At 46.5% G+C, this 23,829-nt stretch overlaps 4 protein-coding genes across 6 annotated transcripts; 2 read left to right on the forward strand and 2 right to left on the reverse strand.

The window, feature by feature from the left end:
• Window positions 1-153: 153 nt before the first annotated feature.
• On the forward strand, window positions 154-12,205 carry LOC128306990 (lysophosphatidylcholine acyltransferase-like). Of its 3 annotated transcripts, XM_053044684.1 has the most exons (10): window positions 154-165; window positions 838-1,979; window positions 3,247-3,392; window positions 5,784-6,001; window positions 10,637-10,904; window positions 10,971-11,234; window positions 11,323-11,476; window positions 11,562-11,666; window positions 11,735-11,870; window positions 11,949-12,205. In XM_053044684.1, exons 2-10 carry the CDS (start codon window positions 1,773-1,775, stop codon window positions 12,032-12,034), a joined length of 1,584 nt encoding a protein of 527 aa, XP_052900644.1. In that variant the 5' UTR covers window positions 154-165; window positions 838-1,772; the 3' UTR covers window positions 12,035-12,205. The 3 variants fall into 3 exon arrangements, with proteins under 3 accessions (XP_052900644.1, XP_052900643.1, XP_052900645.1); XM_053044683.1 differs by lacking the exon at window positions 154-165 and having other exon boundaries at window positions 710-1,979; XM_053044685.1 differs by lacking the exons at window positions 154-165; window positions 5,784-6,001 and adding an exon at window positions 8,913-9,118 and having other exon boundaries at window positions 710-1,979.
• A 1,930-nt stretch (window positions 12,206-14,135) lies between these two features.
• LOC128306931 (lysophosphatidylcholine acyltransferase-like) lies at window positions 14,136-18,815 on the forward strand. The gene is made up of 9 exons (XM_053044604.1): window positions 14,136-14,453; window positions 14,532-14,677; window positions 16,146-16,363; window positions 16,440-16,707; window positions 16,771-17,034; window positions 17,103-17,256; window positions 17,324-17,431; window positions 17,496-17,634; window positions 17,709-18,815. The coding sequence occupies exons 1-9, from the start codon at window positions 14,337-14,339 to the stop codon at window positions 17,813-17,815; spliced, it is 1,521 nt and encodes a 506-aa protein (XP_052900564.1). The 5' UTR covers window positions 14,136-14,336; the 3' UTR covers window positions 17,816-18,815.
• On the reverse strand, window positions 17,966-20,759 carry LOC128306585 (uncharacterized). The gene is made up of 3 exons (XM_053044133.1): window positions 20,714-20,759; window positions 18,879-19,299; window positions 17,966-18,359 (listed from the first exon to the last, which is right to left on the reverse strand). The coding sequence occupies exons 1-3, from the start codon at window positions 20,757-20,759 to the stop codon at window positions 17,966-17,968; spliced, it is 861 nt and encodes a 286-aa protein (XP_052900093.1).
• On the reverse strand, window positions 20,309-22,854 carry LOC128307127 (putative uncharacterized protein DDB_G0291608). The gene has a single exon (XM_053044859.1). It carries the CDS (start codon window positions 22,852-22,854, stop codon window positions 20,935-20,937), a length of 1,920 nt encoding a protein of 639 aa, XP_052900819.1. The 3' UTR covers window positions 20,309-20,934.
• Window positions 22,855-23,829: the final 975 nt, after the last annotated feature.

Below are 23,829 nucleotides of genomic sequence, written 5' to 3' on the forward strand. Positions count from 1 at the left end.
AGAATGTCATCGCAAGCGAAACATTTTCGCCTTCCTTTTCGCCCCAACATACACGCTCCATTTGATTTCCTGGAATTTAGCAAACTTTGTAGGGGCTTTGGTAGGGGGGGTAGGGGCTTTGGTAGGGGCTTTGTTTTCATTCCAAGCAAACAACGAAGCGACAAAGTGCTTAAAACAACGAGAACACGATCAATTTATTACTTACTAATCAAGGGAGTTTCGCTAGTTCAAAATGATAGCAAATTTGATTATGTGTGCATTTTAAACTAAGAGTTTTCTTGTTCAATAAGTTACTCGACTTGCAGAAAAACGGCGCTCTAAAAGTTATATGTTTGTGGCATCTCTTTCACACCAGCAGGGTGACAGGGTTCTCCGTAAAATTGATACTTTTTTATTTTCGTATCCATAAGTTTAGATAAAAGTCACGTAGGTCAGTAAATTGGCGGCCTATACAAATTAGAATTATCTTTTTGATTCCTTGTATGTAATATAAAAACAATGGTTTGCGAATTGGTTACACGATATTTTAGTTATTTTTGAAATAAAATTTTTATCATGTTTTTCTTAAATTTCGTTGATTGGTCCTCTACACTTCAAGTAAGATATTTTTGGAACTGATTTTGTTATATTTTTGGCAAATGATAACACAAGTCCTGCGAACCCTGTAACCCTTATGGGCAAGGGATGCCCGAGTAGCAACCGAGTCCAGGTCTGGCGAACCGTCGAAGAAACCGAAACCGTTCGTCAGTGTGTGCGAGAGCATAGAAATTGCGCTGTGTGCAAGTACGGGTTTTCCTTCCCACCATAATCATTTCTTTTCTTCCCCTTGGTGGCAAGGGTAATGTTTCCGGTGTGGTGAAGGTAGTGACGGTGGTGTATCATCATCTCGGTGAAACGTTGTACCGTTGAATCATAGTGGCAACCGCGACCGTGCCGTGCACAGTACCACGCGTCGTGCAGTGCTGGTCGTATCGTTCCGTGTTACCAGTGAAAGTGCGCGTCGAACATCAAAACAATACGCCTTCACTTCAATCAACCAACAACAACTAGAAACCACCGACCGCACCAACAGAGTAGGTGGTGAATGGACGAGCACAGAACGGAAAAGGAAAATTTCGCTCCGTCACGAGAAAAACGCCACCAATCGTTTCGGTGTGTTTTAGGGGAAGGAAGTGCGGTGTGGAACAGTGGTGGTGTGCAAATTTTGCTAGCAACAACCGAAACCCCACCGCGGGGGTTACATTTGCTCGTCGGAAGAACGGTTCAAAAAAGAAAAAAAAGCAAGGGAAAACGTGTTTTGTTTGCTCCTCGGCGAAAAGAGCGTGAAGATAACATGTGAAGCAGAAAGAGTAAAATTACCAGCATCAATCGTGCGATATAGAAGAATCAACACGCATATCGTATTCAATAAAAAAAGAATAATAAGAGCCAAGGTTGAGAAGGCACCCCCCGAATCGTGCGTGTGTTGCCTTGGCGACCCCTTTAGTATTGCCGTGTGTAGAAGGAAAAGTGTGGGGGCCGATTCCATTCGGTTCCGGAACGCATTTCGCCCTCGTAAATGTGAGGCTTTTCCTCCTTTTTCCAGCCCAGTGTGAGCAAGCACAGTAGCAGGGGGTTTTTGCTTAAAGGGAGTCCCTCCCCTTTCCCTGAGCAGCATCTTTTATAGCCGTGTACCCGTCTGCGGGTGCGAGTGTGTGTGAGTTTTCCACGTTTTCCTCCAGCGGGGACGGGGCGGTCGTTCGGTCGTGCGTGAAAATTGTGTGCACGGCATCATGGCGGCCACGGCCGAAAAGGAACCACCGGTGGGGACGGTGCCGACGGCGGCGGCAACGGTGGCGAACCCTGCACCAGCAACAACCGGAGCGCCCCGTGCACGGTCGGCCAACAACCAAACGCAAAACAATCAACCGGACGAAATACACTACGTCAACCCGTTCGTGCACAAGCTCGTGTGGGATGATCCGGTCGACAAGGCGAAGGTAAATTGCGCTTTTTTGTTGTTGTTGATAAACCACCCCTGATAACTGAATTGGTGTCAAATTGGGCGTCCAAATAGTCCAAGATTCCATAAAAAAAAAACAAGTTATTGCTTTCCATCCCCTCACCCCGGTTTTCGCGGTCGGATACACAAGGGTTTGCTCAAAAGCGCAATAACGAAGAACCACCCTTATGTGTATCTACGTGGCTGTGTGTATATGCGTGTGTGTGTTTATTTGCGTCGTTTCCAGCGCCTTCTCCGTTGTGTATCGAAATTTCGCAGATGTTTTTTTTTTTGACAGCCGGACAGACAACAATACACTGTGACTTATGCGGATGCTGATGTCTCCAGTTCTTCTCATTCTTTATTCTGTTTGCCACAAAGAAGTAACTGAGCAACTTGAAGAGATAATAAGAAACAAGTTACTGTAGGGGTTTCCACTTCCGGTTACCAATGTTAGCAGCGTGTTTAGGTGTTGCATTTCCGCACGGCGGTGGTTTAGGTGTGCGTGGGTGTGCAAGCCATAATAGAAAGTGACGTTTCTGCCACTTCCTGCAAGTGGATCACTTTGATGCAACTCCCTTCCGCCTGGGCTTTTGGTGGCCCCCGGATGTTTCCTAACAAACCTGACGCACACCCACGTAAACGTTCCACTCGAACGGGAGGAAATGTTTTCGAAGACAACCGGACATCTTCTACCCAATATCTGCAATATCGAACACCCTGCTAGTTGAGGGTTTTCTGCATAAAATCCTCATCCTTGTCCATGTGTCGTCCGTCTGTTTTGATGCACTTTCACACCCCAGTCAGCCTTTGCATGATTTTTATTGTAGAAAGTCAGCGATGAAAAGAGAGAGAGCAAGTGACAAGTAAACGAAAAAATAAGAAAAAAACACCTTAGAACATCTGCAATATTCGCCGCACCCACTCGAAGGTCACCAGTTTGCTGCATCCAGAGTAACATATTGCATACGACGTTTCACCAGAAGGTTGGGGAAGGTTTTTGCGCTTCGAAAAACCGGACTATTTTTAGCCATTCGCCAAACGCACAATCGGCGAACCATTTGTTGCTCGGCGAGATGCATACGGGGAACAACAAAGTGCATCCATCCTTCAGGTTGTTTTATAAAAATAGGAGGTTAAAAATATTTTCACGAAGAATTCCACAGGAGTTCCGTCCAGACATTGAATTCTACAGGCTCTCAAGGAACTACGCCGCAGATAATACTGATATCACAAGTGCTACTTCCTTTCCCTTTCTTCACTAGACCGCACTGTTAACGGTGATACTGCTGCCATTCCGTGTCGTGCTAATTCTCGTCTGTCTGGTGGTGGCGTGGGCCCTCGCCAATATCGGCCTGTACGGACTGTCCAAGGAAGATCTGCGCACAAAGCCTTTGGCGGGCTGGAGGCGGTGAGTATTCCACAACTGTTAGAGGTGTAGAACGTTAATCTCGGTTAAGTTACTTCGCTAATGTCACATTATTGCAAGGTCTTCTAAATATCCCAAGGAAAGAATCCCAGCAACTTTAGGTCTACCACGTCTGGATTAAGATTCGTTCCGACACTCTCACTCTTGCAGAAGATCCGTACACAGAACCGTAGCGCGTAGAATACTAACCGAATTGATGTGTAGTATAGAGAGTTGTACTAATCGTAATGTCTATAGCACCAAATACTAACGCAAACGTTGAAGCACTCGTCTAAAAGTTTCAGCTCATAACTGCAATCAAATGGTTCCAAACTTCATTTGATTGGCGTCATACAGTTGGTCGGTATGTCCGGCTGGCCGATGTAAAACAATATCCGTACAACTCACCCTACACCGCAGGTCATCCGGTTGGGTTGAGGTATACGACCCACTGAAGGTACGGGCAGAGTTCGCGAGTTTAACCTCCTGCTCATTCAGTTTGCTTCATTAATTCCAAACAGAACACTCGACCGTGCCGCTGCATTAGCTACGGTAGAACGGTGCAAATGAACATAGGTTCCAACATTTGCCCACCATGCTGACGGATGTACACGGCCATTTTTTATATCTCCGATTGGATTCGCTTTCCCACTGGCAATACGTTTATGTCTCCCATTTACTTCTAACATACGACTAACACCCAACGAGATGTGGTGGTGAAATTATGTGTTCCCACCCGGGAGGATTTCCACCGTCCATTGTTCGATTGCTGCCCACGTTCCAGGGATGTTTTATTTTCCTTTTTTATGTGGCTAACTATCCTTAACACTCTCGCTATGTATCTGCACCAGCAATGTAAAATGATTATTGGGAGTAGCCTCCGAAGATATAATGGAAACGACAGCGGTACCGCAATTGTCTTGCGCCAGCTGGTACCCTAGGGAAAGTAGCGCCATGCAAACTTTGTCATCACTGTTGAAGGAAGTTGACGATAAAAACTTTTTTTTTTAATTAGCTGATCCAGCCGTTCCGGGGCTTTTTTGTCTGGCGGATGACAATTGTTCATGCAACAGGCGATGCGCTTTTCAAACTACACTGTACGCGTCAGTCTAATTAGTTCCCTTACAAAGTGTCCGCTTGCTGGAATAGTCGACAGGTAGTGATGAGTGTCTGGGTGGTTTCAGAAAGGTAGATAAAGGATATGACAGCTTATTAACCGTATCCATTGTGCAACAGGTTTGCTGGAGACAAGTTGTCTGTTGTTTATTGAAATATTGCCGTGTCTAATGCTGACATCGGTTTCAATTGCACAAAAGAAGTCGATCTAGATTTCATTAGACATTTCCGTTGAATTGTTGTTCCTTTTGTATCCCTTATTAATTATCCCAGCATGTTTCGAAAATGAGTTCCCAATGAGTAATTCTGAAATATTGGCGAATTTGCTTTCAATTCACTTAGTAACTCTCTCTACATGTTTCCCAAGGAATTTCTTCTGAACAATTCTAGAATATTGCTAAAATCTCTATCAGTTTACTTACTATTTATCCTGATCTACTTCCAAAGGAGTTCCCAGAGAAGATGTCTAGGATATTGAAGAATTCGCTTCCAGTTCGCTAAGTAACACTCTCAGCCTGCTCAAAAATGAATTCCTACTAAAGAATCCAGGAATATTACAGATTTCCTTATCAGTTTATATATCATCTATCCTGACCTACTCTCTAAGGAATTCCCAGAGAAGATGTCTAGGATATTGAAGAATTCGCTTCCAGTTCGCTAAGTAACACTCTCAGCCTGCTCAAAAATGAATTCCTACTAAAGAATCCAGGAATATTACAGATTTCCTTATCAGTTTATATATCATCTATCCTGACCTACTCTCTAAGGAGTTCCCAGAGAAGATGTCTAGGATATTGAAGAATTCGCGTCCAGTTCGCTAAGTAACTCTCTCAGCCTGCTCCAAAAAGAATTCCCGCTAAAGAATCCAGGAATATTACAGATTTCCTTATCAATTTACATATCATCTATCCTGACCTACTCCCTAAGGAGTTCCCAGTGAGGAGTTCTGAAACATTGGAGATTTCGCTTTCAGTTCGCTTAGTAACTTTTCCTGTTCCTGAAATATTGGAGAACTCGCCTCCAGTTCGCTAAGTAACTCTCCCGACGTATAAGCAAAGCAGTTCCCAGTGAGAAATTCTGGAATATTGAGGGATTTGCAGCTCGTCCGTAAATAGGCACTCTGCCGGATGGGTAGACAACATCCATCAAGTCCAATTTCTCAACCGTTCTTTCTCTTTCTTTCTTTTCCCTCATCCTCACACCGCGTTTAAACTTCTCACATCCTTCCCCGCCTCTCTACCCTTCCATCATCTCTGCAAACATCTCACCATCATACAGACAGCTGCGCCAGCTAACCGCGCTCGTGATGCGCGCGCTGTTCCTGTTCGGCTCGTTCAACTACATCCGGTACAAGGGTGTGCGGGCATCGCCAAAGGAAGCGCCGGTAATCTGTGTGGCGCCCCATACCGCCTTCTACGATTCCGTTTGTGTCGTCCTGTTTGGACCGTCGGCGGTCGTCGCCAAGTACGAGACGGCTTCGCTGCCATTCTTTGGAAGTAGGTTGTGCACCACCGACATTGTTGTCGCTTTGTGTGTGTATGTGTGTTGTTCTTTACTGCTTTCTTTTACCCACGTTCCCAACCCGCATCCTGTCGTCCCCGAACCACACCCTTCTTCCCACCAAACCTTCTTTTCTCGAATTTTCCATCCCACACACTCCCAGCCACACTGCGAAACGGACCGAACCGATGCTGCTGCTCTGAGTGCATACACGTAGGGTGGGTTAGGAAAATGCCTTTTACCCCGTGCGAATGGGAAAAGTTTTCTGGGAAGCCGGATGAACCGGAAGAGTGCGCGAAATGGAAAAATGTATTGAGTAGGGTGAAGCCTTCTTTATCACCTTTTTTGTCATTTAAGTATTGATCCCTTCCTCCCCCTCCCCAGTGGCCCTGGTGAGAGTTACACTCACAATAATTGCATTTTTCATCCCTTATTGCGAGCAGGGGGAAATTTTTCCATCGGGGGTTGGGGACTTCCACATTGCATTTTGATACTGAAATGTGTTTATTAAACGTAGGATGTACGGTGTTTGCGTGCTTGTTTAGTGTGTGTGTGTGTGTATGTGTGATTCAGTTTGAGTTCCAGCAACGTGTACGACGGGATGACTAAACCCATTTGCCATTCGCCATCGATATTTATACATTGCCAATTTATCGCAGACCAAAGCTGACTTGCAAGACATTACTAAAAGGAAAGCAGCCATAACAAAACAACAACCCTCCAAAGGGAAAAAGAAAAGAAAAAATAGGAAACGAAAAAACACCCGCAAAACGAAACTGCATCTCCCTTTTTATTTGCCGTACAATCTGCCGTGCATTCGTCATCTCCTCTGTGCACGAATCTCTGTCTCCATGCATGCACATTTTCTCTTTGCATTTTTCGCTTCCAACTTCTTTGTTTCCTCCCCCCCCCCACCCCCTCCCCCTGTCCCCTTGATACGCGGTTTGCGCTGCTCTGCTCATGTGTGCGCGAACCGGACAGCCATTCACCATTTTGACCCAGAAACATTATTCATCATTCTACCTCATGCTAAATGGTTCGATAAATAATTTACCTTCCGATCGCTCAATAATAAATCAATTCAATTGCTTTTCTACATTGCTGATGTATATATTTTCCATCTGCTCGAAAACTGAAAATTAATTTTGCTACATATACGCTTTACAAGGTACTTCTCCGCAATCGATCATTTTTGGGGGAAAGGCTAGGGTGCATAAGCTAATGTACATAGCAACCAACTCCCACTAACATAATCACTAATCGATATCAGGTTGCTTGTTTCAGTTTTGTTTATGTCCACAAAATGTACATACTTTAATACGATTTTAGTAAAGTGGGCTTTGTTTTAAATAATAAAAAAAGACTTTGATGAGCCTGTGTGAGTGGGTGTGTTTGTACGTGTGTCGATGACCTTACGCGATGGAATGCGTTAGCGAAGGTTTCATTTGTCACCCTTTTGCTGTTGTCTCGCGCGGGGCAAAACATGCGAAAGCTGTCATCGTGCCGCGTCAGCTGTTCGGTTGCACCCATTCCCAGATGGTTTGTGTGTTGTATTGTGACTAATAACTAAAAAAATATATGTATACATCCCCGCTCCGTCTAAAAAAAATATGCTGATACATCATAATTCGCTGCTGCTACGTTTGTTTGCAAAATTTTGAAAACGATTTGTCAAGCTTTTACAGGCATTATTTTATTGTTGTTATTGCAATTGGAAGGCAAGAGTTTCTTCCAGCCCTCTTTTGTCTACCGTACATCTCTACCATCCCGCCATCTTTCAAATCTCTTGGATATGACAGTTTTGACAGTTGGTAGTATTTACAGTTCGTTGTTTTGACAGATTAGAGGGTGTATTTTTTTTGGATTTCGTATATAGATACTTTGAGCCAGTAGGGCTATATTAGCCCAAGATCGATTACAGATCATTGGATATGGAATGTTTTGACAGTTAGTAGTTTTGACAGTTCGTTGTTTTGACAGTTCGGTGGTTGGACAGATTGAAGATTGGTTTTTTTTCGTGGATTTTGTTTATGGAGACTTTGAGCCAGTAGGGCTATATTAGCCCAAGATAGATTGCAGATCATTGAATAGTTATCTGTTCGATTGATCTGCTTGATATATGCGGAAGTAGCAAACCTCATCTTCATACTCGCTCATTCTCATGGCGTATTTCTTTCTCTCTCTTTCTCTCTTTCTCTCTCTTTTTCTCTCTTTCTTTTTCTTTTTTCTCGTTCCCATCATCTGTGTATTGGGTTGTGTGGGTGGTGGTGGATCATCGGGATCCATTTTCGCATCTCTACATCTGGTGGTGCTGTCTAAAACCCCAAACCATATCTTTGCAACGTGGTTTTACTTCCCCTTTCTCTCCTCCCTCCCCCTCACCTCTACGTTTTGGGTATGGATTTTATTTTCGATGCATTGATGTCGCAACATGTGCGTAACCTCTTTGTACATTGTAATCGTTACCTGATCTGACGCAACTCGTTCAACAACAACAAAACACATTGGATCACATACGCATGCACCACCTTGTTAATACTCATCCACACCCATTTCGCTCTTTCTTTCTTCATTTTTCTCTCTCTCTCTCTCATACACACACATACTTGCAAACCGACCATAAACGACCCCGGACCTGTACGATCGCTGGACGGTACGTGGACATCGGACGTAATCGCGACTGTCGAACCTTCGAACGTGGACAACTCGATTGGACCTTGCGGAACTACCACTGGGACCGCGCTCCGCAACTTCTTCCACCCCAAAAAAACATCCCCCCTTTCCTGACTCTAAACTCCACCGGGTCCACTACGGTACGGACGGTGTGCGAATAATGTCGCGCATCTACATAAAACCACCCACACACGAATGCGCGCGCCCGCCAAAAATCCCGACAAACCGGAGCAGGCGCCTAAAAGGGCCGCTCGGTGAGTTCGCCACGCTGGCGTACACGTGCGCCGGGCTCGGCATTACGATCCGCGGACGGCAGGCGAGCCGGGCCGAGGCGCCAGTGCTGGTAGTGTCCCCGCACAGCTCCTTCCTCGACGCGGTCATCATCTACCTGACCGGGTTGTCCAGCCCGCTGGTACGAAACGCTGACCGCAACCTCGGTAGTAAGTGTCCGAACGCATTGATTATTTTGTGTCGATTTTTTGTTTGTTTTCTTCTTCCTTCAATTCTCTTTTTCATCTCCCGCGAATATCCTGCCTTCTTTCTTTTATCTCCCATTTGTTTTACCACCATCCTGCAATTGTTGCAAGTTTTTTCATGCGCCGTAGATCCTTGCTAGTATCGCTAGAACTTTTGATTCTTAAAACTTAGTTTGTGGTGTTTTATCTCAGGAACTTCGGAGATAATGTACAAATCTTCGGAGATCTTCCAAGACTCGAAGATCTCCGGTCTAGAAGGTACTAAATCTTTCACATGTTTTCAATTATTTTCTGCTATTTCATACCCATTTTCTTCCGTATATTTCACCTGAAATTCACCTGAATTTTAGAGTTATTTCATTATTATTTCCACTATGACGGAAAAAGGTCGTATGGTGGACATAGTTAACCGAAATTAAACTTCGGATGATTGATCGGAATTTTTGAATTCTTGCCAATTATTTTGTACTCTGGAAGGACTTTGGAAGGTCCATTAAGGTACGGTTCAGATCTTTTGAGATCTTCGGAGATTTTCGAAGATCTCCGAAGATCTCCGGAGATCTCCAATTAATCTTGCACAGTTAGTAATTCTTTAGTGACGTTTAAGATGTCCATATTCCATTGGAATTTGAATCTTTAAGAATATCACTTTAGATAGTTCCAGTCTCAGAGAGAGTTCTTTGAATGTTACAACATCTTGTTGGAAAAAGACCTCAAATATCGCACCTTCAACATTTATTGTTTTTCATATTGAAATCATCAATTTGTTGTAGATCTCCGGTAGATCTCCTTCCCAGTTTCAAATGTTTCTCTCCCGAAATAGTCATAGTACAATACTACATAGTACATAGTACCAATCATACAAGTTCTAGTTGTAATCCTTAACGAGTTCCACTCTAGTAACCAACATTTCCACCAGGTCCAAGAAATCATCAATAATAGTAACCTACCCTTTGATCCATTTGAGTACAACAAGTTGTTTTCTATTCTGGGTTCGAACCCGTGTGAGCTCTGGCTACTTGCCGAACATTCCCAACATATCCACATATCCATCGCCTCACCTATCCTCATCGCTTTCGCTTTGATGCGTCCCTTCGCAACGCTTGTACACGAAGTGCCTGCTCGAATTTTCTACCGACTGTCTTATCATTTTGTGTGCTTGTGTGCGTGTGACTGCGCGCGTGTGTGTGCTCTTGATTTTGTGTATTGGCCAGGCCATTTGTTAAGTTGTGCACTCCGTGCGGGAACATCCGCAACGTATGTAGCTCGTGTTCGGTTTGTTTCGTCTTGTGCCACGTGTGCAGGCGAAGTGTGTTTGTGTGGGACAGAAAACGGGAGGGTGCTTGCCGGCTAATAGCATTTTCTAACCGTTGTTATTTTTTTTGCTTCCTTTTGCCCCGTGTGGGGTTTCAAACGTTTAAAACGTTTATCCTGACCAAAAACAAAATCCGAAAACAAATCAAAACCCGCCCGCTTTTTAAGAACTGATTGACTATGCCCAACCGATCTACGTGTGCCGGGAGGATCCGCACTCGCGCCAGACGACGATCCGGGAGATTATACAGCGCGCCAACTCGAAGGAGGACTGGCCCCAGATACTCATCTTCCCGGAGGGTACCTGCACGAATCGGACATCGCTGATCAAGTTTAAGCCGGGCGCGTTCTATCCGGCCGTGCCGATCCAACCGGTCCTGATGCGCTATCCGAACAAGATCGACACCGTCACCTGGACCTGGGAGGGCCCGAATGCGTAAGTCTTCGCCTTTGCAAGTGGTGGCAAGGTTTTACAGATGATAATATTACTCTTTCCCTTCAGCATTCAACTACTGTGGCGCACACTGACGCAATTCCACACGTTCTGCGAAATCGAGTTCCTTCCGGTGTACTACCCGAACGAGGCGGAAAAAGCGAACCCGAAGCTGTACGCCGACAACGTGCGTATGCTGATGGCCAAAGCGCTAGACATCCCGATCTCGGACTACACCTTTGACGACTGCAAGATGATGACGTTTGTCAAGAACGTCGGTATGCCCCATCCGGCAGCAATTGCAGACGTCGAGAAGCTGCGCGAAACACTTCGGTAAAGTCCCCGAATTGTGGGAACTACTTTGTTTGTGAGTCAGCTACTGGTGACAATAGAAACTAATCTCCTCCTCTCAATACAACAGAATTGACGTCTCCGATCGGGAGCGTACGATTGTGAAGAGCCAGCGCGAGTTCACCGACGCGAACTGTTTGCTCACGTACGCACAGTTCACCGAGCAGATGAAAATTGATCCATCCGAGGAGGCCGCACACAATCTGTTCCATAAATTGTACAGGGTAACGTATTGCAGCCAAACAACATCCCATCTTTAAGTTTGTATCTTCACATTTGTAGAACTGCCTATTTCTTTTTTTTTTACAGCCTGGAACTCCGGACGTTATCGATTTCAGAGAGTATCTTTTACTTGCCTTATTTCTGGTGACACTGTACAAGCCGAAGTTAGTTTTTGTTGAGTTACTTTTCCACGTAAGTGTTTGGCATGGCATGGTTTAATAGACGGCCTTCACATTAATCTGTTCTTCCCATTTTTGCAGCTTTACGGTGTGGATGGACGCGTGGATCGTAACCAGCTGCACGATACGCTCAAGTATCTCGTGCGTATTGCGCGCAAAGACGTAAACAGTATCTTCCAGCAGGCGGATCTCGACAATCTTGGAACTATTGACTACAGTGCGTATGCGTTACCGACCGTGTGTTGGCCGAGCAGTGGAGGAAACGATTAATTTATCCTTTTAATTGCATTTCCAGATCAATTTCTAAACGCAATCGAGCATAATCCGCTACTAGCAAAGCTGCAGAAAAATAACGATCCCAACAACTTAAGACTGGGCTAAAACAATATTCATACTATCACTTGTGCTACGGGTGTTCCCCATACGGACCACAACGGTTTTTATGCTCGCCGGGGATATATTTTGGCGTATTTCCTACTTAATGTCGAAGCGAAAATGGAGTCGAATTGGAATCTTCAACCCAAGAGCCGTAAAAGTACGGTTCTATATATTTCATCTAAAAAAAAACCGATCTTCTAGGGTTAATTGATTGTCAGCTTTACGTAAACGAGGGAAACAATGTAGAAGAAGCTACCCTCGAGCAGAATTGTAATTATTGTGTGTTCATCCTTGTTACGTTTAGGTCACTGCTTACTTATGCATGAACGCATCCGAGAACATGTAGCAGCACCACAGTACTGTCCAGCGTGTTTATGGTCATGTTTTCAGCGCACCTTTGACGTAATTGGACGTTTATTAATGTTTCGGGGCTGTATAATTTCCTGCTCGGAGGCGTTCCAAAGCGCGAAACGGAAGGACGATTTGTGTCGAGCTAGGCGTAGAGTGAAGCGAATATTGAATGCCAAATGGTTTATCGGACGAGAGATTCATATGTGGTAGGAGTTTGTATAGGGTTTTTTTTTCGTTTCCTTTCACATGTGCGGTTTACTTACCTTCCTCGTAAAGGAATGGTGAGCTTCAGCTGTTAGCAAACGACCCAAAACCCCCATACACCACTTGCACAGAAAATTGCCAATCGTCAAAACGTACGTCTAATCAAAGAACCATATACTTAACAAAAAAAAAACAATGGCATGATAACTCTAGCACAATATTACTTATAGATGGATAATGTATGCGTGTGTGAGAATGTATGGGTGTATGTTTGTTTCGGGCCCATGTAGATCCCACTCTTAAGAAGCAAAACAAAAACAAACGCGCAACTGCAGACAAGAAAATACAAAAACTAGTAAAACTTTGACCGATAGTAAACGTGATAAGACAAAACAAACAAACAAAAAAAGAAGAAAGTCGTAAAACAGCAAACAAACAAAAAAATATCAGAAAGTTTGGTAGCAAATCAAATTTGCAACAAAAAAAAACAAAGCAGCCTAAATGTGAAAGCGTGTACAACAAACAAAAAGAAGTGGAAACAAAACAAAAAAAAAGCAAAAGGCACACACATCAGCAGCAGCAGGCGATGGAGGCGTGACGAAAGATCGCACAATTTGCGTTTAGCGTAAGGCAAAGAGATATTTTGAGTATTTATTTATTTAGTAAGTGTCTAGTTGTGTTTTTTTGTTCGCTGTGCAAAGCAGAATGTGCCGGCATTGCATGCCAGGAAGCTACTTAAATTCAGTATCAAAACAAAACAGAACAAATTACGCACAACACACAACAAAGAAAGCAAAACTACTACACTAAGCTAAGGCGCTGCGAGGGCGAACGATCGCGTAAGAAAAGGGGAAATGGTGGAGTTTTTTTTTTATTAAATATGCTCACCATTAAATCCCACCCTTGCGATGATCGGTTCAGATTTTCATGTGTTATACTCAGTGTGTCCTCAAAGGAAATGGAAACTAGAAAACAAGCATGAAACAAGAGAGAAAACTATTTAGAAGAAATATAACAAATGGGAAGTCAAGAGTCAGTGAAGCGAAACGAAGAAAATACATACATATACAAGCTGTTAAAGTATGTTCGGTAAAAAAAAAAAAAACAACAAAACCAAATCATGCCCCGTGTTCAGTAATAATGATAAATATGGAAAGAACGTTTCACGATTATTTCCCATCTTCTCAGGGAAGATTTTTTTTTTTTTTCATCAGGGTTCTTCCGGACGACTCAAGGGGATTAATGCATGTAATGTAGGATGTATAATTCGCGCAGGGAAGAAATGTTCACGGTCAAGATCAACACACGGGCAAACCGGCGCAAAACGAAACAAAATTACTTCAAACCGTCTATTTATATCACTTTCCACCAGTTGTGCCGCAGTGACGGTTGAGAATTTTCCGCGCTCCGAGAGCACATCAATATCGCGTGCATGTCGCTCTCCGTCCGATGGGATTAGCTTTTCTACCACCACTTCTCGGGCGGGGCACGAAATGGGGCCGGTTCCTTTAAGGCAGGAACGCACGGTGAACGCCGTCCGGGGGCGACACAGCAGTGCTACGCAGCAGCGCACAGTTAGCATCTTGCGCTTGAACCGGACGTGCACATTTCCCATGTGCTCCACACATGGTGGTGGTGTTTTTGCGCGTGTAAAACTAATTTCGTGAACGGTGAACGTGCACATTGTAGCAGCTTCAATCAAACACACAGTCGCTGGGCGTGGTGAGGGGTTGTATAAAGCGAATAAGCGATGGACTTTCAACGATCAACGACCATCACGAGCACGGTCACTCGCATACCGGAAGATGAGTATGTGAACCCGTTCGTGCTGAAGCTAGATCTAGATGACCCATGGGAAAGGCGGAAGGTATGTATGATTGTCAGTGAGATTTCACACAAAAAACACCGCCGATAGCTTATCGTTCATTGGTCTTTTCTATTGTAGACTTATCTAATGACGCTGCTGGTGCTGCCGATTCGTGCCCTACTGATGGGTGTTTGTTTACTGGTGGCGTGGGCGTTCGCCTCCATCGGGCTGTATGGGCTGACCGAGAAGGAGCGTCGTTCCATACCGATTTCCGGCTGGCGACGGTAGGTACCGGGTAAACAAGACGTAAACCTCCACGTGTTCGAACACAAAAACAGAACCAACAGAGAGAGAGAAAGAGTGCCTAGAGAGTGGGATGTATGTACACAACAGCTGAGCAATCGAACGATACCATCGTGTCGGATCAGCCGAGTCTTGCTAGACCTTTGTACCGCACGCACTGTATGTCAACAGCGCGCGGCCGTTATCAGTGCAAAATACGCACCACACATAGCGTTGGATTAGAGCAGCGTAGCAAGCACGTTTCCGCGCATCACGCAATCACTAAAACAACACCACTCACCAGAGCGAGACGAAGCTATTTTTAAAACAACTCTCGTGCCAGCAAGTGGCGTGATCTCGGTGTGTATTCCACCCTTGCCGAAGGCACCCCAGACACAGCGCAAGCAACAACAGCAAAGCAAACCGGCTTGCTGCGCGCGCTTAACCCACTCGCGCACAATCTCTCGCTAAAGAGAAAGGAACTTCCTGCCCCCCAAAAAAAAAAAAAAGATTCGGATATTAATTGTCGTACGAGATGCTGTTTTTCTGCTTGCGGTGCACAATTACAGCAGCAAGCCAAAAATGAAAACTCACTTACTGATGTTAGCAGGATGAGTAATCGCACTCGTTCTTGAGAGAAAAAAAAAACACAACAAAACATTTACTAGCTGCGCAAAACTCGGCTGTGTTGAGAAGCAAACAAATCGTACATATTTTTAGTACACCGGGTGCACAATAATAATGCGGAATAATTTTTGCGACGGTACTTGCCAAGGATTGATACGCCTTGACGGTAGGGAAAGCGAAGTGTGTTCATGTGATCAACGCAAAATGGAGCATCCTCACGTTTAAATTGTTGGGAAATTTGTCAGATGTTGGGTTTTTTTGTTGGCTAGCGATCTATTACCAGTTGTAGCTATGTCTCCCAAGTACGAGATAGTTTAGACTATTCTCTAATATCCTAAAAACGCCACCGTAATCCGTAAATTCCTTTTAGGTCGTCCACATGGACAGAGGAGGTGTAGGTAGACCCAAATGTAGCGGGAGTGATGGATGGATTGACTGCTGGCGGTTTAGAGGACTCTTTCAGCAGGTCAAGACTGCGAAGAGCCTGATAAGTAGTAATATCCATATTATTTCACACAATGTCTAGACGATGATGATGACTTCTCACCCAAAGTCTGGTGTAAGTCTTAATATCTGCTCCAAAATCGCAAAGTAAACTCTGACCCTGAAGTCTATCAGGCAAAGTTCAGAACTACAGATGAAATAAAACACCTTCGGACATTAGATTCAGATTTCAGAGTTCCCGTGAACACTTAGAATAACAAGATCTCCTCAAGGAAATATTTCTATACATCTCTCTCTGTATTTTGACTTCTATAAATCTCGACATATAATTTGGTTTTGGTATGTAATAGTGCGTTCTATATAGTTTTTGACTTATTCTCCAAAATTCTCCTTTTTCAGTGAAATGCGTGAGCTGACAGCACTGGCGATGCGATTTCTCTACTTCTTCGGTTCATTTCACCGTATCAAGGTGAATGGTGTTTGTGCATCTCCCCGCGAGGCACCAATTGTCGTCGTTGGTCCCCACTACAGTCTGTTCGATTCGATCGTCGTAGCATTCTGTGGTCCATCCACCGTGGTAGCGAAGAGTAAAGCCGCAGATCTGCCTCTTATTGGCAGTAAGTGTTGAGCCCCTTCAGTTCTAGTCCACGAATTCGCGTTGTCTTATTTGACTCTCTTCTGTATATCTTCCAGAAATAATCGACATCACTCAACCGATCTACGTCTGCCGGGAGGATCCAAACTCGCGTCACATCACGCGCCATCTTATTATTGAGCGCGTCATCTCGAAGGAGGACTGGCCGCAGATCTTAATCTTCCCGGAAGGTACGTGCAGCAATGGCAATGCGGTGGTACAGTTTAAACCGGGCGCATTTGGACCGGGACTACCGGTGCAACCGGTCGCGATTCGTTATCCGAACCCAATCAACACGGTGTCCTGGACGTGGCAGGGTCCTGGAGTGTAAGTTGTTTACGAGTTGCAAGACTGTATCGCACAACAGCTCACACATGTTTCATATTATAGGCCGGTACTGTTATGGCGCACTCTAACCTCCTTACACACCGCGCTCGAGATTAACTTCCTGCCGGTGTACTATCCCAACGAGCAGGAGCGTAACGATGCGAAGCTGTACGCGCTCAACGTCCGGAACTACATTGCGCATTCACTGGGAATTCCTGGCACCGAGCATGGGTACAACGACTGCAAGCTGATGAACTACATGATCGCCATCGGTATGCCGTACTTTGCGTGGAGTCATGACATTGGAAAGATGCGCAAATGGCTGGGGTAATTTAGAACGCAGTCAACGGCAAGGCATTGCAAAGACATCACGAAACATTTCTGTTTACTTGTAGACTTGCGGATGGAGCCGTCGAACGGAGTGTACTAGACCAGTACGGACCTTTTACGGAGAAAAACTCCCACATCCCGTTGGATGAATTTGCCGGTCGGCTGAACATTTCCGTGGAGAACGATTCGACGAGAATTTTGTTTAAAATATTCAACAAGGTGAGTGGAGGAAGATTTTTAAAACAGAAAATATGCTCAACTGTTGTTGTTGTTTTATTTGCAACAGGATAATGATAGCGCAGGATTGATTGACTTCAGAGAATATCTACATCTTGCACTGTTTATGTCCACCCTGGGCAAACCAAAGCTCGATCTATTGAAGTTACTGTTCAAGGTATGCTATTCCGACATGACCTTGAATATTTGGTATTTATTTAATTATTCTGTGCTTTACCTAGCTTTACGGCGTGGAACAAGGTCTGATAGCAAGAGATGGTCTGTACTCAGCAGTTAAGCATCTATCCTCTATTACGCCGGAACAGTGCGACCAGCTATTCGTAAAGGCAGACAACACCAATCGAGGCCTCATTACCTTAGGTATATGATTACAAGACGATTTGACATATCTCGGAACATTGCTGAGTGCCTATCAATTCCGATTATCGTTTTAGATCAATTTGAACGAAGCATCAACTGTCACCCGATTCTGATCGATCTCCAGGAAGTTAATGAACCAAAGCCGTATGCAGCACCGCAGCAGCAAACGCAAACCAGCTAGACGAACGGGAGACGGTTGCAGACAGTGGAACACTATTATTGCCAATTCCGCCATGCGTGTTGGCCAGTTTGATTTAGTGGTATTAGCGTAATGATAATGATACAGCTACAATTATGTTCCTTCCCCTTTGTATTGTGCACGTGCGCGTGCCTAATCGGTTTCCTGCTGTACGTCACACTCCGCGATTCGGCACACCAGCGGCACATCGATCAACCGCGGCAGGTGACGCGGCGCATGCACCAGCAGAAAATCATCCACCAGCTGTCGGCGGTACCGGTGCCAGAGCAGCTCGTTGAGAAACCAACGGAAGAGCCGCTCGCGCGATGGTTGCCGCTGCTCGAGAAAGATCCTGATGCGGTTCCAGATATTTCCACGGTTTTGCGGTTTCTCCAGCAGCCAGTAGCGCGGTATCAGCAAACACTGGACGTGGGTGCGTGCGAACACAGCCCGGTCGACCATATGTTCACCGATGCCGAAGACCGACCCGCGACTGTACGTAGCAATGTCGACGAAATGGTGCTCGAATTTGGTCGCCTTATGTGTGCTACAGCAAAAGAACAGTAGGAATAGTTAGCTAGGAAGGAAATACGTCGAAAGAGCATAGTTTACAGAAGGTAGCAGACGACAGGAAGAGCAGTTTTAATCACACTATTGTTAAACATCGGTACAAAATTTCTCAATGTACTTAGTACGCCAAGGTAACACAATGGAAATATCAACCGTTACATCTAGCGAAGAACGTTTACATTAATGTACCTTATCAGGCTTCTGACGAAATGGTCACAGTTACTTAGGGTATACAAGAGAGAGTGATGGAGTACATCATGCTTTTTTTAAAAGAGTTTAATTTTTAAGGTAAATTTTAAATCATTCTGTTTGCCTCCAGTGTATTTTCTCAGTTTTGTATTGATGGAGCTCACTAGTTTTCGATCTTGTATCACGTAAACCATTTAACACTTTTAATTATAGTGGATAATAATATTGTGGAATATAAAATATAGACGTGCAGACAACTTTCAGTTACTGTGACGAACGGAATGACGGAATACTTTCATATCCATACCTGGCCGGGTGTTCCGCTGTTTGCGATTGTTCCACACCCTGCTGGCGACGTCGGCGATGGAACCGTGTAATTTCATCCTCGGTCGGTTGCGCCCTGGACAGCCGATACCTTTTCGCTCCGGTGCGCCGATCGCGGCGCCGGTGAAGCATCAGACACTGCAGCAGGCCACACTCACCGCTCAGCATGAAGTGTGCATAGTTGACGGGTGCCTGCCCCTCGATGAACACGGTCTGGTCCGGTTCGAACTGACGGATCTGGGCCCGGTGGCAGCAGTCCCGCCGCTGCTCCTCCGACCACCGATCGAAGTAGGTGAACCGTGCCAGCGCATCCAACAGGTCCTGCCCGTCCGGCGTCAGCTTGGCAATGGACGGCACCGGATCCAGCAGTGCACCTGCCCCAGGACGATGTCGTACTGAGAGGGCTTGGCGCGTGAAAATCCCAACCGAGTGTGGTCGAGGTTAGGCAGGCTCCCACACCCAGGAACCGATATCGCGTGTGTAACAGCCCGGTGCGCGATTGCTGTCGATGTGAAATTTATGCACCGATGGTTTGCAGCGCAGCGAAAGGGCGAACGAATGGAGCATGCTTCCATGGAACGTGACCCCAAAAAACTGGATTGGTTATAGGGGCCTGTCGAATCCGCCCTTGAGCCATGCGATGCGCACCACCCTATGTGACCACGTGCTTGCCTACATTTAGGCGTTTTATTTGCCTCCCAAAATGCAGGGCGAAAGCTGAGACGCAAGATGGGTGCGCTTCAACAGCCGTTGATGTACGGCGAAAGTCACGCGATTTGACGCCACCACCGTGCTATGCTAATGTGACTGGCCATAAACATTGGGCGGTATCGCAATAAATAGCGAGCAGGTAAACGTGCCTCTAAACCGATCAGGTTACGGCAGGCTGGCGAAGTTAACGGTGGACTTTTGGCAGTTATTGGCACTGTCAGATACGGGGCTGAAGGGGATATAATAGTAAATTGTATTCCGAAAATATCTGCAACTTCTACAGATATTATGGCGAAATGCTAACGGCACACCGAAGCGAAATATGGACCACTTTACCTGTCGGTTGTCTCAGTAATAGTAGCCTTGGAGACCCTTAGCGGTGTGACAGTTGGGGTCTCTTAGGGCTTAGTAGTTGGGGCAGGTTTTTCAGGTATTGTTGGAGCTCGGAGCCCTCACGGTCGCTTAGTTTACGTGGGGGGGTATTCCACACCAGCTCAGCAATATCTTTTCTTTCAAACATTCAACACGGTGAAGTTCCATCTCTATATATCTCAATACACTGCTCTAAGATAACCAACACCGCACGGTGACCATGATCTTATTTAAAGTACCATTTATTTGAGAGAATTCCCGATCGATTGAACCGACCGGTGAGCAATACAATATTAAAGAACTACTTAATAATCTCCTAAAGCAAAGCTGACTGCGATTCTGCCGATGCCCAAGCATACCCGCGCAGTGGACTTTCACCACAATAACAGGAGGGTTGCAGCATCTTATCAGCTACCATCCTTAAAGTGGCTCCAATTTGCTTTAACGCCAACACGTTCAGTACGTACTATTATTCTTACATTGCGAATGAATGAATGACGAAGAAGAAAGAGAAAGAGAGGGAGAGAGTTGGTGGAAGCGGAAAAAGAGTGAGATAGAGAGAATACTTTTGTTGCTCGATGAGGATGATGAGGCCGCTTAGACATCTGTGAGATTTGCCATTGTTTATAGTGACCCGCACACCTCGGCTAATGGAAGTGTTAGCGACAGGGGAAAGTGGTAAAAGGACATAAAAGGAGGATAAGAAATGAACGATATGAAGACAAAAACACGCACACGCATACAACTGCGGATTGGGCCCCATTTGCGAGTTGGGGCCCATGTCCGGCAGTTGGGACAATAATAAATATGGCAGAGATGAGGTTAGCTAACCAAACTTACGAGCACCACGTGCTCTCACCCCGGGCACAGACTGCCTAGCTACATCGCTCTCGCTAACTCGTATTAAGAGGGGTGGGTGGGTTGGGGAAAGGGGAGAAGGAAAGGGAGTTTCTGGCTCACTTCCGGAACAACAGTTGCCGCTGCTGGTCGGGGCTCAGCTTGGCGAACATGCGCTGGGAGGATGCCTGCGGGATGCCATGGTTGAGGGCGAGCACCTTCGTGATGATGTTGAAATCTTCCGCCGAGCGGGACGTGATGCCAGACTGGAAGAGCAGATTCTGCAGGTTCTGACTGTCGCTGAGCGCACCGGCCGGTTGCCCATTGAATGCGAGCGGTTGCGACGGTCGGAACGGTGCCTGCTGTGGTGGGCCAACGTTCAGACCGAAGTTACCGGTGACCGGTTCCTGGCGGAAGACCCGATTGCGCTGCTGCAGCGGTGGCAGCTGCTGCTGGTCGAACGGGCTCGGCCCGATCAGCAGTGGTGGCAACACCGGGAACAGATTGAACGGCTGGAAGGGTTTGAGCGGCAGCGCCTGTTCCCGGGCGAGCTGGGGCGGCTGGCTGATGGCTTTCACCTGCTCGACGGAGGTGGACGGGTTGGGTCCCTGTTGCGACGCCTGCTGCTGCTGCTGTGGCGGCTGTTGCGGCTGGAAGTCGACGGCTTCCTTGAAGGGAAGCTGCTGCTCCACCGAGATCGGGATGGGTTTGCCGCCCGGTAAGCTAACGCTCGGGATGAACTGTACCGCCGGTCCCGGTCGGGGCAGCTCCTGGACGAACGTGGGCTGCGGAGCCTGCTGCTGCTGGAGCGGGAGCGGCTGGGGCTTGAACGGTGGCAACTGTTGCACGGAGGGTGGCTGCTGTTGGAACTGTTGCTGCTGCTGGAACTGCTGCTGCTGCTGGCGGAAGAGTCGCTGCTCCTGCTCGAACCGCTGAATGCGCAAGCGAGTCTCCTCCTCGAGACGTTGCTTCTGCTGCTGGAGCTGTTGCTGCTGCTGCTGAATGATGGCCTGCTCCTGCTGGATCTTTGCCCTCAACAGCTGTTCCTGGGCGCGCTGCTGATTCTGCAGCGCAATAAGCTGCTGTTCGAGTAGGCGCGTCTTCTCCTCCAGTGCCCGGGTGCTCAGGCTGATGGGGGACGATGGTGCTAGCGGTGCCAGCAGTGGTTGCGTGGATGGCGCAGCTTGAATCTGGAGAAGCGGCACCGATGGTGTGGCGGATGCGGAAGCGGCTCCACCTACCGGTAAGATCACCGGCGAAGGTTTGAAGTCTTGCGCACCGGGAGATTTCTGCTTGGGCGGTGTTTGGAGCAGTGGGATAACGTTGCGCGGTACACCGAGCTGATCCTGCTGCACGGTGAAGGCGGCTACAAGCGGTGCCTGGAATATCTTGACATCTTCCGACTTTACCTGCTCAATGTTTTCGCCATCCTCGTTGTGCGTCGGAGCGGGCGTGGTTGGTACGGGAATGCCCGTCGTCGTGGACACCGGAGGTTGCTGCGTGCTGCTGCCAGTGACCGGCAGCGGGACTTCTGTCGTACTGGCCTCTACCAGCGGTACGATCTCATTCTCGGACTCCAGCTTCGGCGCAGTGAGCGTTACCTTCGGTTTCGCGATAATAATAGTCTTGATGATTTCGTTCGCATCCGAGGATCCGATCGTTACCGCACCGGTGTCGCGCTGTTCCACCTCGCCCTCGATCGTGTCACGGTCGTCCTCCTGTGCATTGGCCACAAACGTGTGGTAGTCTACACCGGACGTATCACGTGCGCGTGGTGCGTTGCTATCCGCCACCGTGCTCTCCTCCAGCAACTCGTCCAAGATGGTGGTCGCAAAGTTTTCCTCCGTAGTGTTCGCATCGCCCAGCAGCTGTTCCTGTTTCTCCTCCTCCTGGCGCTCCTTCAGGTGGCGCAAGGCACGCAGCAGTGCCTTGCGCAGGGCTGGATCGATGTTTAGCTTCCGCTCGGCCGTACCATCCTTCGCCGTCACAACGATGACCACCATCAACAGCACGCCCACCAGCAACAGTGGTCGGAACATCTAAAAAGCAAAAGCAAAAAAGAAGAGGCGAAATCAACAAAATCACACGGTGGTAGGTATGGAATAAAATGAGATGACGAAAGCAAGTCCCCCCCCCAAAACAACATTCGCAAAACAACCTTAAATGGCACGCAGCTCTCACGGTGGGTGTGTGTGTGATTGTGGTGGCTGCAGACGAAAAATTCAATCTCGACCATCAGAGCATGAAATGAAGCGTTAGTGCACCCCCAAAAATATGTTCGTGCACATCCGGTGGTGTTCTTCTGGCTGTTGCTTCCCATCGCTCCGCTTTCGCTTTATTCCGCCAAAAAAAAAACAAACACTAACCAGATGCGTGTGCGGAGTTCGCTTGGATACTTGCGGTTCCGCTTAATGAGAATCTTCTTCAGCTTTCCCATCTGCCTTATCTCAAGCAGACGTCAATCGAATTCAATCGTTCGTTGTTTACCTGTGCGACCCGGTGTTGCACGATCGCAAACCATCTTGTGCGTAAAACAACGAACTACTTGGTGGAAAGATAACAGTCAACTACCTCTTGAGCTTCGGTGGTTATGTCATTCGTCACTTTGGTACCGTTTGAGTACTAAAGCTTTGCTCTGTTTATGTAGATGGGTTGAGTTCTTAAAAATCTCTCGAGCTTTTGCTAGCACTAAACGAAACCATTCATGCTTATCGATCGTTTATCTGTTGATGGTTTCTTGATTGACTAGTCCGATTGCAAACCGAGACGTATTTAATCAGCTGAAAAACTGTTTCTATCTTGTTTTGCATCCCGCAAACGATAGCCAGCGCCTACAGATCATTTCTTACCAGTCTGGGGGTGTTTTTTTCTTTACCTTTCGGACCTTCAAGACACTTTTCCAACGTCGACAACGGCATCCATTTGCAGACGAAAAGCGTGATGATTTGCGGCAAATGCTAGGGTAAATAGTAAGCGCAACGGCAGCAAAATGCTAATACCGCACATTAACTTGC

This window comes from Anopheles moucheti, chromosome X, assembly GCF_943734755.1.
Source record: "Anopheles moucheti chromosome X, idAnoMoucSN_F20_07, whole genome shotgun sequence".
In the NCBI taxonomy this organism is placed as follows: Eukaryota; Metazoa; Arthropoda; class Insecta; order Diptera; family Culicidae; genus Anopheles; species Anopheles moucheti.